Raw genomic sequence first — 16,975 nt, 5'->3', positions numbered from 1 at the left:
CCTCCTGATCTCCACGCCCAATAAATTAACTATACAAATGAATAAAGTTTTCCTTTTCATAGAATAAAATAATTGGTGGTCGCAAAAAAGTTCATGGTGCATGGATCCATTTTGCAAGATCACACATCTCACTTAAATAACATGGTAATGTGTGGTGAACAGAAGCAATAGCAACAAATCCGCAAAATCCAAATTAACAAATATATACTGGTGCATTAGGTCCAACAATCATAATCTCCCTAAAGCTTTACTCCAACACGAACTAAGCAAGAAATGAACAACCTAGAAAGAGGAAAAATAGATGAAATTGGTACTTTTACGTTGTAGCAGCCTCACAAGTTTTGACACCTCTAATCCAATGCGATCCCCGTGCATTTCTAAGCTTTCCGATCTTAAATCAACAGTAAATAACCAACCAACCGGGCAGCCAATGAAAAATTAACATCATGCTGATAGCTAGCTAGGGTTAGGGTTTCTTCCTCTTGGCACATTTAATCCAACTAGCTCCTCCTCCAACCAAAATCACCATGAAATCTTACTAATTAAGCAGACAATATTATTGCACCAGTGCAGATCATGTTCATATATATAAGCTCTATATAGAAGGCAGTGAGCAAGCAAACCCTAGGTCACCGTCGTCGACTGTTCGTAGTCGCCGGTATGCATGCATGCACAGAGTAGAAGGCGCGCGCGCCAAAGGCACCTACTGCCACGCCGACACTGACAGCAGCGGCCGCGTCTGCCACCCGAGGAAGCACGCGCCGCGGGACTCCTGCACCAGGTATCCCTCCGACGGGTAGTGCAGCCGCAGCAGTAGCCGTGCCTGCGAAACGGCGAACGCGCTGAGCGGCCGCGCGGCGAACCCAGTGCCGCGTGCGGCGGTAGCCCACCGCTCGAGCCCGCGCCACCACCTCCCGCCTGCGCCCCCCACCGCGGCCTCGATCTCCCTGCCGAGGACCTCCTGCTCCACCGCCAGCCTCTCCCGGCTCCCCGGCGGCACCGTCGCCTCAAGCGCCTCGAACACCGCCAAATAGTGATCCATGGCCACGCCAACACGGCGCGGGAGCTCGTCGATGGGGTCGATCCCTCCTCCGCTTGCCTCCCTTTCGGCAACGGTCACCACGGCGGGCGCCATGGCCTTCACCCACTTCAGGAACGCTGCGAGCTCGTCCTGCCCGCCGAGCTTGTGCAAGAACAGCACGCAGTTCACGGCCAGCGTCTCGTCGGGATGTAGCTCCAGGCTCGAGACAGCGGTGCTTGGGGTGGTGCTCGTGCCGGCGACGTGGTGCGTGCTGGCGGCGCAGGAGAGGAGGAGCGGGGTGAAGTGGAAAGGGAGGTGGATCGAGCGGGCGAAAGCGCGTAGCCGGTTGCCTGTACGAAGGAGTGTGTCGCGGTCGGCGCCAGCGCCGGTGATGCGGACCTCGGGCGGGCCGAGCGCCGGGTCGGCTCGTTCGGCGATCGCCTGGAGGAGTGGCGGCCACTGCACGCCGTGCGCCGCGTCGAGATCGAGGATGTGGACGCGGCGCGAACCCTCCACTGCCTCGAGGATGGCCTGGTTGGCCGTCAGGTGGGCGAACCGCAGGAACGGCGCGATCTGGTTGAACGCCAGGTACGCCCCGGACGGTGCCGGCGCTGTCCCAGCAGGTGGCCGCGGGGAGAACGGCAGCCCGGCCTTGGAGTCCACGCGGAGCACGAGCGCGCGCGCGAAGTGGTACGCGAGGCGGTCGGTGGCGTCGCCGCGCGGGGACGCCGCGGACAGGAGGATCTCGGCAGCTCGGCGCGCGGCGGCGAGGTCCCCGCGCTGCAGCAGGTCGGCGCAGGCCAGCACGAGGTCCCGCGTGGACGGGGCCGCCGCGAGCGCACGCCCGCCGCCGCCCAGCAAGGCAGCGTCGCGCTCGCCCTCGCCGCTGCTGTTCCTGAGGTCGGCGTTGCTGTTGTTGTTGTCGGTGTCGGAGGACGAGGAAGAGTGGAGTGAGCCGATCATGTCTTCTTCTTCGCTCGCGGCGCCCTGGGACTAGGAGCGTCGTGAGCGGCCGGAGGTGGAGGAGAAGACGGAGACGGAGACGGAGCATGAGGGCGCGCATCTCTGGGGGGGTTTAATAGGGACGATGAGGGCGCACGTCCAGCAGCATCTGGGCTCGCAGCTTCCTTGACAGGACATCATCTGCCAAAAATACACAAGTATGCTGCTGCTGCTAGCTAGCTTGTGCGAGTGAGTGAGAGGGGAGAACCCAGGAGCACCATCACCAGCAACCAGCTACGCTACTACAAATAATGTCAGCCATAGCCTACTAGATGCACTGTGCAAACTCACAGATGAGAGAGGGAGGGAGAGTAGGTATTTTGCTCGGCACCAGTAGTACTGCTTTCTCTCTCCTCACAACCCCTCTCTCTCTCTCTAACTATGTAGAGGGGGAAGGGGAAAGGTGGTGGCGAGGGTGGCGTTGTCTTTTATCTCCTGGACTGTGACGAGGATGATTTGGGTGGGCTAAAGCGCGAGGGGAATCTGAAACATTCCAAGGAATGGTGGGCTCATGGACGAGGTTCATACGCCAGAGCTTAGCTTCTACGACTAGTTACTGCATCTAGAAATACTTATTAATCAGTGGCAGCTTTAGATCGGATAGATAGATGAATGGACACCTGCGTGTAGTAGGGGGCTATTGCTAGCTTAGGGCGAATTGGATTTTGTGGTAGCTTAGTGGTGATCATTGGATATAAGTATGTTGTCTCAAATGTTTTTGAGGTGATTCTCTTTCTATATACAAGTAAAACTTGCATCTATCATATCTTACCACAGAATCTGTTAAGTCTCGCTAAGCTTTTGACGGTTTAAAAATTATCAAAAAAATATGAAATAAATAGTGGAGAATCACTCTAATGTCTAAGATGATATAATGAAGGGATTATGAAAATATGCATTTATGAGTCTTCGGCAAAAGAAAAACTTTTCAGCTCACCGCGGCATAAATATATATTGAACTATTTGTCTTTTTATTCACGACATATACAGTCATATTTTTTGAATCGCTCTGTTGGATCATATTATATTACAGGTGTGTTGTTCCGGTATTTTTTTCCAGGATTTTTGGGAATTTTAATACCGCCTAAAACCTTAACTTGCTCTGTGGTAAGCTATGATAGAAATTTTTGATGCACGTGCTTGGTTGAGGTCGGGGGAACATACGCACATTAGCCTTAATTTTCACTAGAGGCTAACGCGTGCTTGGCCGCGCTGTTGCTCGCGGGGTGACGAGGACACATACTAGGGATAGGGTCACAGGCCTAGCCTAAAGACCCCACCCAAGGACACCATGCACTGCGTATTGGGCCCCTCGATCAAGTAACCGATCATAAGTACTGCAACCTGAGGATCACTCGGAAGATAGCAACCACTCGGAGTCTAGCAGTCCACTCGACCGGTTCATCTCACTTGGAGTACCTGACTCCACTCGGATAGAGAAGACCAGGAGCCTCCTTGAGACTACAACAGCCAGGACGTGCGTTCACCCCCATCAAATGTAGTTAATGCCGACATTACCAGTAATTGTTGCCCTTAAGACCTTCCTTTAACCCTTACTTATGGAGGCAATCATCAGGGGTCCGGCGCACTCTATATAAGCACCCCTGGCTACATATCAAGGGTTTGCAATCTCTTGTAATCCATACACTCCAGTCAATCAAGCTCCTGAGCACAGCGACGTAGGGCTATTACCTCCTTCGTGAGGGGCCCGAACTCGTAAATCCGAGTGTAACAGCTGCATCGTAGCTAGACTCCGGCCTCTAATTCGTAACCCCATACACTATTGTCAGACTTGCACCCATGATAGTTGGTGTTGGGGAACGTAGTAATTTCAAAAAAAAAATCCTACGCACACGCAAGATCATGGTGATGCATATCAACGAGAGGGGAGAGTGTCGTCTACGTACCCTCGTAGACCGCAAGCGGAAGCGTTATGACAACGCGGTTGATGTAGTCGTACATCTTCACGACCGACTGATCCTTAGTACCGAACGTACGGCACCTCCGCGTTCAGCACACGTTCAGCTCGGTGACGTCCCGCGAACTCACAATCCAGTAGAGCTTCCGGGAAAAGCTTCGTCAGCACGACGGCGTGGTGACGGTGTTGATGAAGCTACCGACGCAGGGCTTCGCCTAAGCACCGCTATGATATGACCGAGGTGGATTATGGTGGAGGGGGGCACCGCACACGGCTAAAAGATCAATGATCAATTGTTGTGTCTCCAAGGGGTGCCCCCCTCCCCGTATATAAAGGAGTGGAGGAGGGGGAGGGGCCCGGCCTCCTATGGCGCGCCCCATGAGGAGTCCTACTCCCACCGGGAGTAGGACTCCCCCTTCCAAGTAGGAGTAGGAGTAGGAGAGGAAGGGAGAGAAGAAGAGAAGGAAAGGGGTGCGCCGCCCTCCTCCTTGTCCAATTCGGACTAGAGGGGGAGGGGGCACGCGGCTTCCCTGGCTGCCCCTCCTCTTCTCCCACTAAGGCCCATTAGGCCCAATATACTCCCCGGGGGGTTTCGGTAACCCCCCGGTACTCCGGTATATGTCCGAAATCTCCCGAAACACTTCCGGTGCCCGAACATAGTCGTCCAATATATCGATCTTTACGTCTCGGCCATTTCGAGACTCCTCGTCATGTCCATGATTATATCCGGGACTCCGAACTACCTTCGGTACATCAAAACACAAAAACTCATAATACCGATCGTCACAGAACTTTAAGCGTGCAGACCCTACGGGTTCGAGAACTATATAGACATGACCGAGACATGTCTCCGGTCAATAACCAATAGCGGAACCTGGATGCTCATATTGGTTCCTACATATTCTATAAAGATCTTTATCGGTCAAACCGAATAACAACATACGTTGTTCCCTTTGTCATCGGTGTGTTACTTGCCCGAGATTCGATCGCCGGTATCTCAATACCTAGTTCAATCTCGTTACCGGCAAGTCTCTTTACTCGTTCCGTAATGCATCATCCCGTAACTAACTTATTAGTCACATTGCTTGCAAGGCTTATAGTGATGTGCATTACCTAGAGGGACCAGAGATACCTCTCCGACAACCGGAGTGACAAATCCTATTCTCGATCTATGCCAACTCAACGAACACCATTGGAGACACCTGTAGAGCACCTTTATAATCACCCAGTTACGTTGTGACGTTTGGTAGCATACAAAGTGTTCTTCTGCTAATCGGGAGTTGCATAATCTTATAGTCATAGGAACATGTATAAGTCATGAAGAAAGCAATAGCAATAAACTAAACAATCAAGTGCTAAGCTAACGGAATGGGTCATGTCAATCACATCATTCTCCTAATGATGTGATCCCATTGATCAAATGACAACTCATGTCTATGGCTAGGAAACTCAACCATCTTTGATCAATGAGCTAGTCAAGTAGAGGCATACTAGTGACACTATGTTTGTCTATGTATTCACACATGTATTATGTTTCCGGTTAATACAATTCTAGCATGAATAATAAACATTTATCATGATATGAGGAAATAAATAATAACTTTATTATTGCCTCTAGGGCATATTTCCTTCAGTCTCCCACTTGGACTAGAGTCAATAATCTAGATTACACAGTAATGATTCTAACACCCATGGAGTCTTGGTGCTGATCATGTTTTGCTCGTGGAAGAGGCTTAGTAAACGGGTCTGCAATATTCAGATCCGTATGTATCTTGCAAATCTCTATGTCTCCCACCTGGACTTGATCCCGGATGGAATTGAAGCATCTCTTGATGTGCTTGGTTCTTTTGTGAAATCTGGATTCCTTTGCCAAGGCAATTGCACCAGTATTGTCACAAAAGATTTTCATTAGACCCAATGCACTAGGTATGACATCTAGATCGGATATGAACTGCTTCATCCAAATTCCTTCATTTGCTTCTTCCGAAGCAGCTATGTACTCCGCTTCACACGTAGATCCCGCCACAACGCTTTGTTTAGAACTGCTCCAACTAACAGCTCCACCATTCAATATAAATACGTATCCGGTTTGCGATTTAGAATCGTCCGGATTAGTGTCAAAGCTTGCGTCGACGTAACCATTTACGACGAGCTCTTTGTCACCTCCATAAACGAGAAACATATCCTTAGTCCTTTTCAGGTATTTCAGGATGTTCTTGACCGCTGTCCAGTGATCCACTCCTGGATCACTTTGGTACCTCCCTGCTAAACTAATAGCAAGGCACACATCAGGTCTGGTACACAGCATTGCATACATGATAGAGCCTATGGCTGAAGCATAGGGAACACTTTTCATTTTCTCTCTATCTTCTGCAGTGGTTGGGCATTGAGTCTTACTCAACTTCACACCTTGTAACACAGGCAAGAACCCTTTCTTTGCTTGATCCATTTTGAACTTCTTAAAAACTTTATCAAGGTATGTGCTTTGTGAAAGTCCAATTAAGCATCTTGATCTATCTCTATAGATCTTGATGCCCAATATATAAGCAGCTTCTCGAAGGTCTTTCATTGAAAAACTCTTATTCAAGTATCCTTTTATGCTATGCAGAAATTCTATATCATTTCCAATCACCAATATGCCATCCACATATAATATTAGAAATGCTACAGAGTTCCCACTCACTTTCTTGTAAATACAGGCTTCTCCAAAAGTCTGTATAAAACCATATGCTTTGATCACACTATCAAAACATTTATTCCAACTCAGAGAGGCTTGCACCAGTCCATAAATGGATCGCTGGAGCTTGCACACTTTATTAGCACCCTTTGGATCGACAAAACCTTCAGGTTGCATCATATACAACTCTTCTTCCAGAAATCCATTCAGGAATGCAGTTTTGACATCCATTTGCCAAATTTCATAATCATAAAATGCGGCAATTGCTAACATGATTCGGACAGACTTAAGCATCACTACGGGTGAGAAAGTCTCATCGTAGTCAACCCCTTGAACTTGTCGAAAACCTTTCGCAACAAGTCGAGCTTTGTAGACAGTAACATTACCGTCAGCGTCAGTCTTCTTCTTGAAGATCCATTTATTATCGATGGCTTGCCGATCATCGGGCAAGTCAACCAAAGTCCACACTTTTTTCTCATACATGGATCCCATCTCAGATTTCATGGCCTCAAGCCATTTTGCGGAATCTGGGCTCACCATCGCTTCTTCATAGTTCGTAGGTTCGTCATGGTCAAGTAACATGACTCCCAGAACAGGATTACCGTACCACTCTGGTGCAGATCTTACTATCGTTGACCTACGAGGTACAATAGTAACTTGATCTGAAGTTTCATGATCATCATCATTAGCTTCCTCACTAATTGGTGTAGGTGTCACAGGAACCGGTCTCTGTGATGAACTACTTTCTAATAAGGGAGCAAGTACAGTTACCTCATCAAGTTCTACTTTCCTCCCACTCACTTCTTTCGAGAGAAACTACTTCTCTAGAAAGGATCCATTCTTAGCAGCAAATGTCTTGCCTTCGGATCTGTGATAGAAGGTGTACCCAATAGTTTCTTTTGGTATCCTATGAAGACACATTTCTCCGATTTGGGTTCGAGCTTATCAGGTTGAAGCTTTTTCACATAAGCATCGCAGCCCCAAACTTTAAGAAATGACAACTTTGGTTTCTTGCCAAACCATAGTTCATAAGGCGACGTCTCAACGGATTTCGATGGTGCCCTATTTAACGTGAATGCAACCATCTCTAAAGCATAACCCCAAAACGATAGCGGTAAATCAGTAAGAGACATCATAGATCGCACCATATCTAGTAAGGTACGATTACGACGTTCGGACACACCATTACGCTGTGGTGTTCCGGGTGGCGTGAGTCGCGAAACTATTCCGCATTGTTTCAAATGTAGACCAAACTCGTAACTCAAATATTCTACTCCACGATCAGATCGTAGAAACTTTATTTTCTTGTTATGATGATATTCCGCTTCACTCTGAAATTCTTTGAACTTTTCAAACATTTCAGACTTATGTGTCATTAAGTAGATATACCCATATCTGCTCAAATCGTCTGTGAAGGTGAGAAAATAACGAGACCCGCCGCGAGCCTCAATATTCATTGGACCACATACATCAGTATGTATGATTTCCAATAAATCTGTTGCTTGCTCCATTGTTCTGGAGAACGGCGTTTTAGTCATCTTGCCCATGAGGCATGGTTCGCAAGTACCAAGTGATTCATAATCAAGTGATTCCAGAAGTCCATCAGTATGGAGTTTCTTCATGCGCTTTACACCAATATGACCTAAATGGCAGTGCCACAAATAAGTTGCACTATCATTATCAACTCTGCATCTTTTGGCTTCAACATTATGAATATGTGTATTACTACTATTGAGATTTAACACAAATAGACCACTCTTCAAGGGTGCATGACCATAAAAGATATTACTCAGATAAATAGAACAATCATTATTCTCATATTTAAATGAATAACCGTCTCGCATCAAACAAGATCCAGATATAATGTTCATGCTTAACGCTGGCACCAAATAACAATTATTCAACTCTAAAATTAATCTCAAAGGTCGATGTAGAGGTAGCGTGCCGACAGCGATCACATCGACTTTGGAACCATTTCCCACACGCATCGTCACCTCGTCCTTAACCAATCTTCGCTCAATCCGTAGTCCCTGTTTCGAGTTGCAAATATTAGCAACAAAACCAGTATCAAATACCCAGGTGCTACTGCGAGCTCTAGTAAGGTACACATCAATATCATGTATATCACATATACCTTTGTTCACCTTGCCATCCTTCTTATCCGCCAAATACTTGGGGAAATTCCGCTTCCAGTGACCAGTCTGTTTGCAGTAGAAGCACTCAGTCTCAGGCTTAGGTCCAGACTTGGGTTTCTTCTCCTGAGCAGCAACTTGTTTGCCTTTCTTTTTGAAGTTCCCCTTCTTCCCTTTACCCTTTTTCTTGAAACTGGTGGTCTTGTTGACCATCAACACTTGATGCTCCTTCTTGATTTCTACCTCCGCAGCCTTTAGCATTGAGAAGAGCTCGGGAATTGTCTTATCCATTCCTTGCATATTATAGTGTTGGGTTTCGTAGTAATTTCAAAATTTTCCTACGCACACTCAAGATCGTGGTGATGCATAGCAACGAAAGGGGAGAGTGTGATCTACGTACCCTTGTAGATCGACAACGGAAGCGTTAGCACAACGTGGTTGATGTAGTCGTACATCTTCATGGCCCGACCGATAAAGCACCGAAACTACGACACCTCCGAGTTTTAGCACACGTTCAGCTCGATGACGATCCCCGGACTCCGATCCAGCAAAGTGTCGGGGAAGAGTTCCGTCAGCACGACGGCGTGGTGACGATCTTGATGTTCTACCGCCGCATGGCTTCGCCTAAGCACCGCTACAATATTATCGAGGACTATGGTGGAAGGGGGCACCGCACACGGCTAAGAATATGATCACGTGGATCAACTTGTGTATCTAGGGGTGCCCCCTGCCTCCGTATATAAAGGATTAAGAGGGGGGGTGCGGCCGGCCAGGGAGGGCGCGCCAGGAGGAGTCCTACTCCCTCCGGGAGTAGGATTCCCCCCTTTCCTAGTTGGAATAGGATTCGGGAAGGGGGGAAAGAGGAGAAAGAGAAGGAAGGGGGCGCCGGCCCCTCTCCTTGTCCTATTCGGACTAGGGGGGGAGGGGCGCGCGGCCCAGCCCTGGCCACCTCTCCTCTCTTCCACTAAGGCCCATATACCTCCCGGGGGGTTCTGGTAACCTCCCGGTACTCCGGTAAAATCCCGATTTCACCCGGAACACTTCCGATATCCAAATATAGGCTTCCAATATATCAATCTTTATGTCTCGACCATTTCGAGACTCCTCGTCATGTCCATTATCACATTCGGGACTCCGAACAAACTTCGCTACGTCAAAACTCATAAACTCATAATATAACTGTCATCGAAACCTTAAGCGTGCGGACCCTACGGGTTCGAGAACAATGTAGACATGACCGAGACACGTCTCCGGTCAATAAACAATAGCGGAACCTGGATGCTCATATTGGCTCCTACATATTCTACGAAGATCTTTTATCGGTCAGACCGCATAACAACATACGTTGTTCCCTTTGTCATCGGTATGTTACTTGCCCGAGATTCGATCGTCGGTATCTCAATACCTAGTTCAATCTTGTTACCGTCAAGTCTCTTTACTCGTTCCGTAATACATCATCTCACAACTAACTCATTAGTTGCAATGCTTGCAAGGCTTATGTGATGTGCATTACCGAGAGGGCCCAGAGATACCTCTCCGACAATCGGAGTGACAAATCCTAATCTCGAAATATGCCAACCCAACATGTACCTTTGGAGACACCTGTAGAGCACCTTTATAATCACCCATTTACGTTGTGACGTTTGGTAGCACACAAAGTGTTCCTCCGGCAAACGGGAGTTGCATAATCTCATAGTCATAGGAACATGTATAAGTCATGAAGAAAGCAATAGCAACATACTAAACGATCGGGTGCTAAGCTAATGGAATGGGTCATGTCAATCAGATCATTCACCTAATGATGTGATCCCGTTAATCAAATAACAACTCTTTGTCTATGGTTAGGAAACATAACCATCTTTGATCAACGAGCTAGTCTAGCAGAGGCATACTAGTGACACTCTGTTTGTCTATGTATTCACACATGTATTATGTTTCCGGTTAATACAATTCTAGCATGAATAATAAACATTTATCATCATATAAGGAAATAAATAATAACTTTATTATTGCCTCTAGGGCATATTTCCTTCAGTCTCCCACTTGCACTAGAGTCAATAATCTAGATTACACAGTAATGATTCTAACACCCATGGAGCCTTGGTGCTGATCATGTTTTGCTCGTCGAAGAGGCTTAGTCAACGGGTCTGCTACATTCAGATCCGTATGTATCTTGCAAATCTCTATGTCTCCCACCTGGACTAGATCCCGGATGGAATTGAAGCGTCTCTTGATGTGCTTGGTTCTCTTGTGAAATCTGGATTCCTTTGTCAAGGCAATTGCACCAGTATTGTCACAAAAGATTTTCATTGGACCCGATGCACTAGGTATGACACCTAGATCGGATATGAACTCCTTCATCCAGACTCCTTCATTTGCTGCTTCCGAAGCAGCTATGTATTCCGCTTCACACGTAGATCCCACCACGACGCTTTGTTTAGAATTGCACCAACTGACAGCTCCACCATTTAATGTAAACACGTATCCGGTTTGCGATTTAGAATCGTCCGGATCAGTGTCAAAGCTTGCATCGATGTGACCTTTTACGATTAGCTCTTTGTCACCTCCATAAACGAGAAACATATCCTTAGTCCCTTTTAGGTATTTCAGGATGTTCTTGACCGCTGTCCAGTGATCCACTCCTGGATTACTTTGGTACCTCCCTGCTAGACTTATAGCAAGGCACACATCAGGTCTGGTACACAGCATTGCATACATGATAGAGCCTATGGCTGAAGCATAGGGAACATCTTTCATTTTCTCTCTATCTTCTGCAGTGGTCAGGCATTTAGTCTGACTCAACTTCACACCTTGTAACACAGGCAAGAACCCTTTCTTTGCTTGATCCATTTTGAACTTCTTCAAAACTTTGTCAAGGTATGTGCTTTGTGAAAGTCCAATTAAGCGTCTTGATCTATCTCTATAGATCTTTATGCCTAATATGTAAGCAGCTTCACCGAGGTCTTTCATTGAAAAACTCTTATTCAAGTATCCCTTTATGCTATCCAGAAATTCTATATCATTTCCAATTAGTAATATGTCATCCACATATAATATCAAAAATGCTACAGAGCTCCCACTCACTTTCTTGTAAATACAGGCTTCTCCAAAAGTCTGTATAAAACCAAATTCTTTGATCACACTATCAATGCGTTTATTCCAACTCCGAGAGGCTTGCACCAGTCCATAAATGGATCGCTGGAGCTTGCACACTTTGTTAGCTCCCTTTGGATCGACAAAACCTTCTGGTTGCATCATATACAACTCTTCTTCCAGAAATCCATTCAGGAATGCAGTTTTGACATCCATCTGCCAAATTTCATAATCATAAAATGCGGCAATTGCTAACATGATTCGGACAGACTTAAGCATCGCTACGGGTGAGAAGGTCTCATCGTAGTCAACCCCTTGAACTTGCCGAAAACCTTTTGCGACAAGTCGAGCTTAGTAGACAGTAATATTACCGTCAGCGTCAGTCTTCTTCTTGAAGATCCATTTATTCTCAATTGCTTGCCGATCATTGGGCAAGTCAACCAAAGTCCATACTTTGTTCTCATACATGGATCCCATCTCAGATTTCATGGCTTCAAGCCATTTTGCGGAATCTGGGCTCACCATCGCTTCTTCATAGTTCGTAGGTTCATCATGATCTAGTAGCATGACTTCCAAAACAGGATTACCATACCACTCTGGCACGGATCTCACTCTGGTTGATCTACGAGGTTCAGTAGTATCTTATTCTGAAGTTTCATGATCATTATAATTAGCTTCCTCACTAATTGGTGTAGGTGTCACAGAAACAGGTTTCTGTGATGTACTACTTTCCAATAAGGGAGTAGGTATAGTTACCTCGTCAAGTTCTACTTTCCTCCCACTCACTTCTTTCGAGAGAAACTCCTTCTCCAGAAAGTTTCCGAATTTAGCAACAAAAGTCTTGCCTTAGGATCTGTGATAGAAGGTGTATCCAATAGTTTCCTTTGGATATCCTATGAAGACACATTTCTCCGATTTGGGTTCGAGCTTATCAGGTTGAAGCTTTTTCACATAAGCATCACAGCCCCAAACTTTCAGAAACGACAACTTTGGTTTCTTGCCAAACCACAGTTCATAAGGCGTCGTCTCAACGGATTTTGATGGTGCCCTATTTAACGTGAATGCAGCCGTCTCTAGAGCGTATCCGCAAAACGATAGCGGTAAATCAGTAAGAGACGTCATAGATCGTACCATATCTAGTAAAGTACGATTATGACGTTCGGACACACCATTACGCTGTGGTGTTCCGGGTGGCGTGAGTTGCGAAACTATTCCACATTGTTTCAAATGTACACCAAACTTGTAACTCAAATATTCTCCTCCACGATCAGATCGTAGGAATTTTATTTTCTTGTTACGATGATTTTCAACTTCACTCTGAAATTCTTTGAACTTTTCAAATGTTTCAGACTTGTGTTTCATTAAGTAGATATACCCATATCTGCTTAAGTCATCTGTGAAGGTGAGAAAATAACGATATCCGCCATGAGCCTCAACATTCATCGGACCACATACATCTGTATGTATGATTTCTAACAAATCTGTTGCTCTCTCCATAGTACCGGAGAACGGTGTTTTTTTCATCTTACCCAAGGCACGGTTCGCAAGTACCAAGTGATTCATAATCAAGTGGTTCCAAAAGCCCATCAGTATGGAGTTTCTTCATGCGCTTTATACCGATATGACCTAAACGGCAGTGCCACAAATAAGTTGCACTATCATTATCAACTCTGCATCTTTTGGTTTCAACACTATGAATATGTGTGTCACTACTATCGAGATTTAATAAGAATAGACCACTCTTTAAGGGTGCATGACCATAAAAGATATTACTCATGTAAATAGAACAACCATTATTCTCTGATTTAAATGAATAACCGTCTCGCATCAAACAAGATCCAGATATAATGTTCATGCTTAACGCTGGCACCAAATAACAATTATTTAGGTCTAATATTAATCCCGAAGGTAGATGTAGAGGTAGCATGCCGACTGCGATCACATCGACTTTCGAACCGTTTCCCACGCGCATCGTCACCTCGTCCTTAGCCAATCTTCGCTTAATCCGTAGTCCCTGTTTCGAGTTGCAAATATTAGCAACAGAACCAGTATCAAATACCCAGGTGCTACTGCGAGCATTAGTAAGGTAGACATCAATAACATGTATATCACATATACCTTTGTTCACCTTGCCATCCTTCTTATCCACCAAATACTTGAGGCAGTTCCGCTTCCAGTGTCCAGTCTGCTTGCAGTAGAAGCACTCAGTTTCAGGCTTAGGTCCAGGTTTGGGTTTCTTCTCTTGAGCAGCAACTTGCTTGCTGTTCTTTTTGAAGTTCCCCTTCTTCTTCCCTTTGCCTTTTTCTTGAAACTAGTGGTCTTTTTGACCATCAACACTTGATGCTCCTTCTTGATTTCTACCTCCGCAGCTTTCAGCATTGCGAAGAGCTCGGGAATAGTCTTATTCATCCCTTGCATATTATAGTTCATCACGAAGCTCTTGTAGCTTGGTGGCAGTGATTGGAGAATTCTGTCAATGACGCAATCATCTGGAAGATTAACTCCCAATTGAATCAAGTGATTATTATACCCAGACATTTTGAGTATATGCTCACTGACAGAACTGTTCTCCTCCATCTTGCAGCTATAGAACTTATTGGAGACTTCATATCTCTCAATCCGGGCATTTGCTTGAAATATTAACTTCAACTCCTGGAACATCTCATATGCTCCATGACGTTCAAAACGTCGTTGAAGTCCCGATTCTAAGCCGTAAAGCATGGCACACTGAACTATCGAGTAGTCATCAGCTTTGCTCTGCTAGACGTTCATAACATCTAGTGTTGCTCCAGCAGCAGGCCTGGCACCCAGCGGTGCTTCCAGGACGTAATTCTTCTGTGCAGCAATGAGGATAATCCTCAAGTTACGGACCCAGTCCGTGTAATTGCTACCATCATCTTTCAACTTTGCTTTCTCAAGGAACGCATTAAAATTCAACGGAACAACAGCACGGGCCATCTATCTACAATCAAACATAAATAAGCAAGATACTATCAGGTACTAAGTTCATGATAAATTTAGGTTCAATTAATCATATTACTTAAGAACTCCCACTTAGATAGACATCCCTCTAATCCTCTAAGTGATTACGTGATCCAAATCAACTAAACCATGTCCGATCATCACGTGAGATGGAGTAGTTTCATTGGTGAACATCGCTATGTTGATCATATCTGCTATATGATTCACACTCAACCTTTCGGTCTCTGTGTTCCGAGGCCATATCTGTATATGTTTGGCTCGTCAAGTATAACCTGAGTATTCCGCGTGTGCAACTGTTTTGCACCCGTTGTATTTGAACGTAGAGCCTATCACACCCGATCATCACGTGGTGTCTCAGCACGAAGAACTTTCGCAACCGTGCATACTCAGGGAGAACACTTCTTGATAATTAGTGAGAGATCATCTTATAATGCTACCGTCAATCAAAGCAAGATAAGATGCATAAAAGATAAACATCACATGCAATCAATATAAGTGATATGATATGGCCATCATCATCTTGTGCTTGTGATCTCCATCTTCGAAGCACCGTCGTGATCACCATCGTCACCGGCGCGACACCTTGATCTCCATCATAGCATCGTTGTCGTCTCGCCAATCTTATGCTTCCATGACTATCGCTACCGCTTAGTGATAAAGTAAAGCATTACAGCGCGATTGCATTGCATACAATAAAGCGACAACCATATGGCTCCTGCCAGTTGCCGATAACTCGGTTACAAAACATGATCATCTCATACAATAAAATTTAGCATCATGTCTTGACCATATCACATCACAACATGCCCTGCAAAAACAAGTTAGACGTCCTCTACTTTGTTGTTGCAAGTTTTACGTGGCTGCTACGGGCTTAAGCAAGAACCAATCTTACCTACGCATCAAAACCACAACGATAGTTTGTCAAGTTGGTGCTGTTTTAACCTTCGCAAGGACCGGGCGTAGCCACACTTGGTTCAACTAAAGTTGGAGAAACTGTCACCCGCTAGCCACCTTTGTGCAAAGCACGTCGGGAGAACCGGTCTCGCGTAAGCGTACGCGTAATGTCGGTCCGGGCCGCTTCATCCAACAATACCGCCGAACCAAAGTATGACATGCTGGTAAGCAGTATGACTTATATCGCCCACAACTCACTTGTGTTCTACTCGTGCATATAACATCAACATATAAAACCTAGGCTCTGATACCACTGTTGGGTTTCGTAGTAATTTCAAAATTTTCCTACGCACACTCAAGATCATGGTGATGCATAGCAACGAAAGGGGAGAGTGTGATCTACGTACCCTTGTAGATCGACAACGGAAGCGTTAGCACAACGTGGTTGATGTAGTCGTACATCTTCACGGCCCGACCGATCAAGCACCAAAACTACGACATCTTCGAGTTTTAGCACACGTTCAGCTCGATGACGATCCCCGGACTCTGATCCAGCAAAGTGTCGGGGAAGAGTTCCGTCAGCACGACGGCGTGGTGACGATCTTGATGTTCTACCGCCGCAGGGCTTCGCCTAAGCACCGCTACAAATATTATCGAGGACTATGGTGGATGGGGGCACCGCACACGGCTAAGAATATGATCACGTGGATCAACTTGTGTATCTAGGGGTGCCCCCTGCCTCCGTATATAAAGGATTAAGAGGGGGGTGCGGCCGGCCAGGGAGGGCGCACCAGGAGGAGTCCTACTCCCTCCGGGAGTAGGATTCCCCCCCTTTCATAGTTGGAATAGGATTCGGGAAGGGGGGAAAGAGGAGAGAGAGAAGGAAGGGGGGCGCCGGCCCCCTCTCCTTGTCCTATTCGGACTAGGGGGGAGGGGCGCGTGGCCCAGCCCTGGCCACCTCTCCTCTCTTCCACTAAAGCCCACTAAGGCCCATATACCTCCCGGGGGGTTCCGGTAACCTCCCGGTACTCCGGTAAAATCCCGATTTCACCCGGAACACTTCCGATATCCAAATATAGGCTTCCAATATATCAATCTTTATGTCTCGACCATTTCGAGACTCCTCGTCATGTCCGTGATCATATCCGGGACTCCGAACAAACTTCGGTACATCAAAACTCATAAACTCATAATATAACTGTCATCGAAACCTTAAGCGTGCGGACCCTACGGGTTCAAGAACAATGTAGACATGA

General features: G+C 46.2%; 1 protein-coding gene across 1 annotated transcript; it reads right to left on the bottom strand.

Annotated features, from left to right (window-relative positions):
• Positions 1-522: 522 nt before the first annotated feature.
• On the bottom strand, positions 523-2,407 carry LOC125521168 (protein MONOCULM 1-like). The gene has a single exon (XM_048686213.1). It carries the CDS (start codon positions 1,982-1,984, stop codon positions 704-706), a length of 1,281 nt encoding a protein of 426 aa, XP_048542170.1. The 5' UTR covers positions 1,985-2,407; the 3' UTR covers positions 523-703.
• Positions 2,408-16,975: the final 14,568 nt, after the last annotated feature.

The sequence above is a fragment of the Triticum urartu genome, chromosome 7 (assembly GCF_003073215.2).
Source record: "Triticum urartu cultivar G1812 chromosome 7, Tu2.1, whole genome shotgun sequence".
Taxonomy (NCBI): domain Eukaryota; kingdom Viridiplantae; phylum Streptophyta; class Magnoliopsida; order Poales; family Poaceae; genus Triticum; species Triticum urartu.
This window is presented reverse-complemented; position numbering and strand designations above follow the sequence as displayed.

Excerpts from the sequence above, each read along its gene's own strand:
- LOC125521168 (XM_048686213.1), bottom strand. The coding sequence starts at position 1,984 with ATGATCGGCTCACTCCACTCTTCCTCGTCCTCCGACACCGACAACAAC.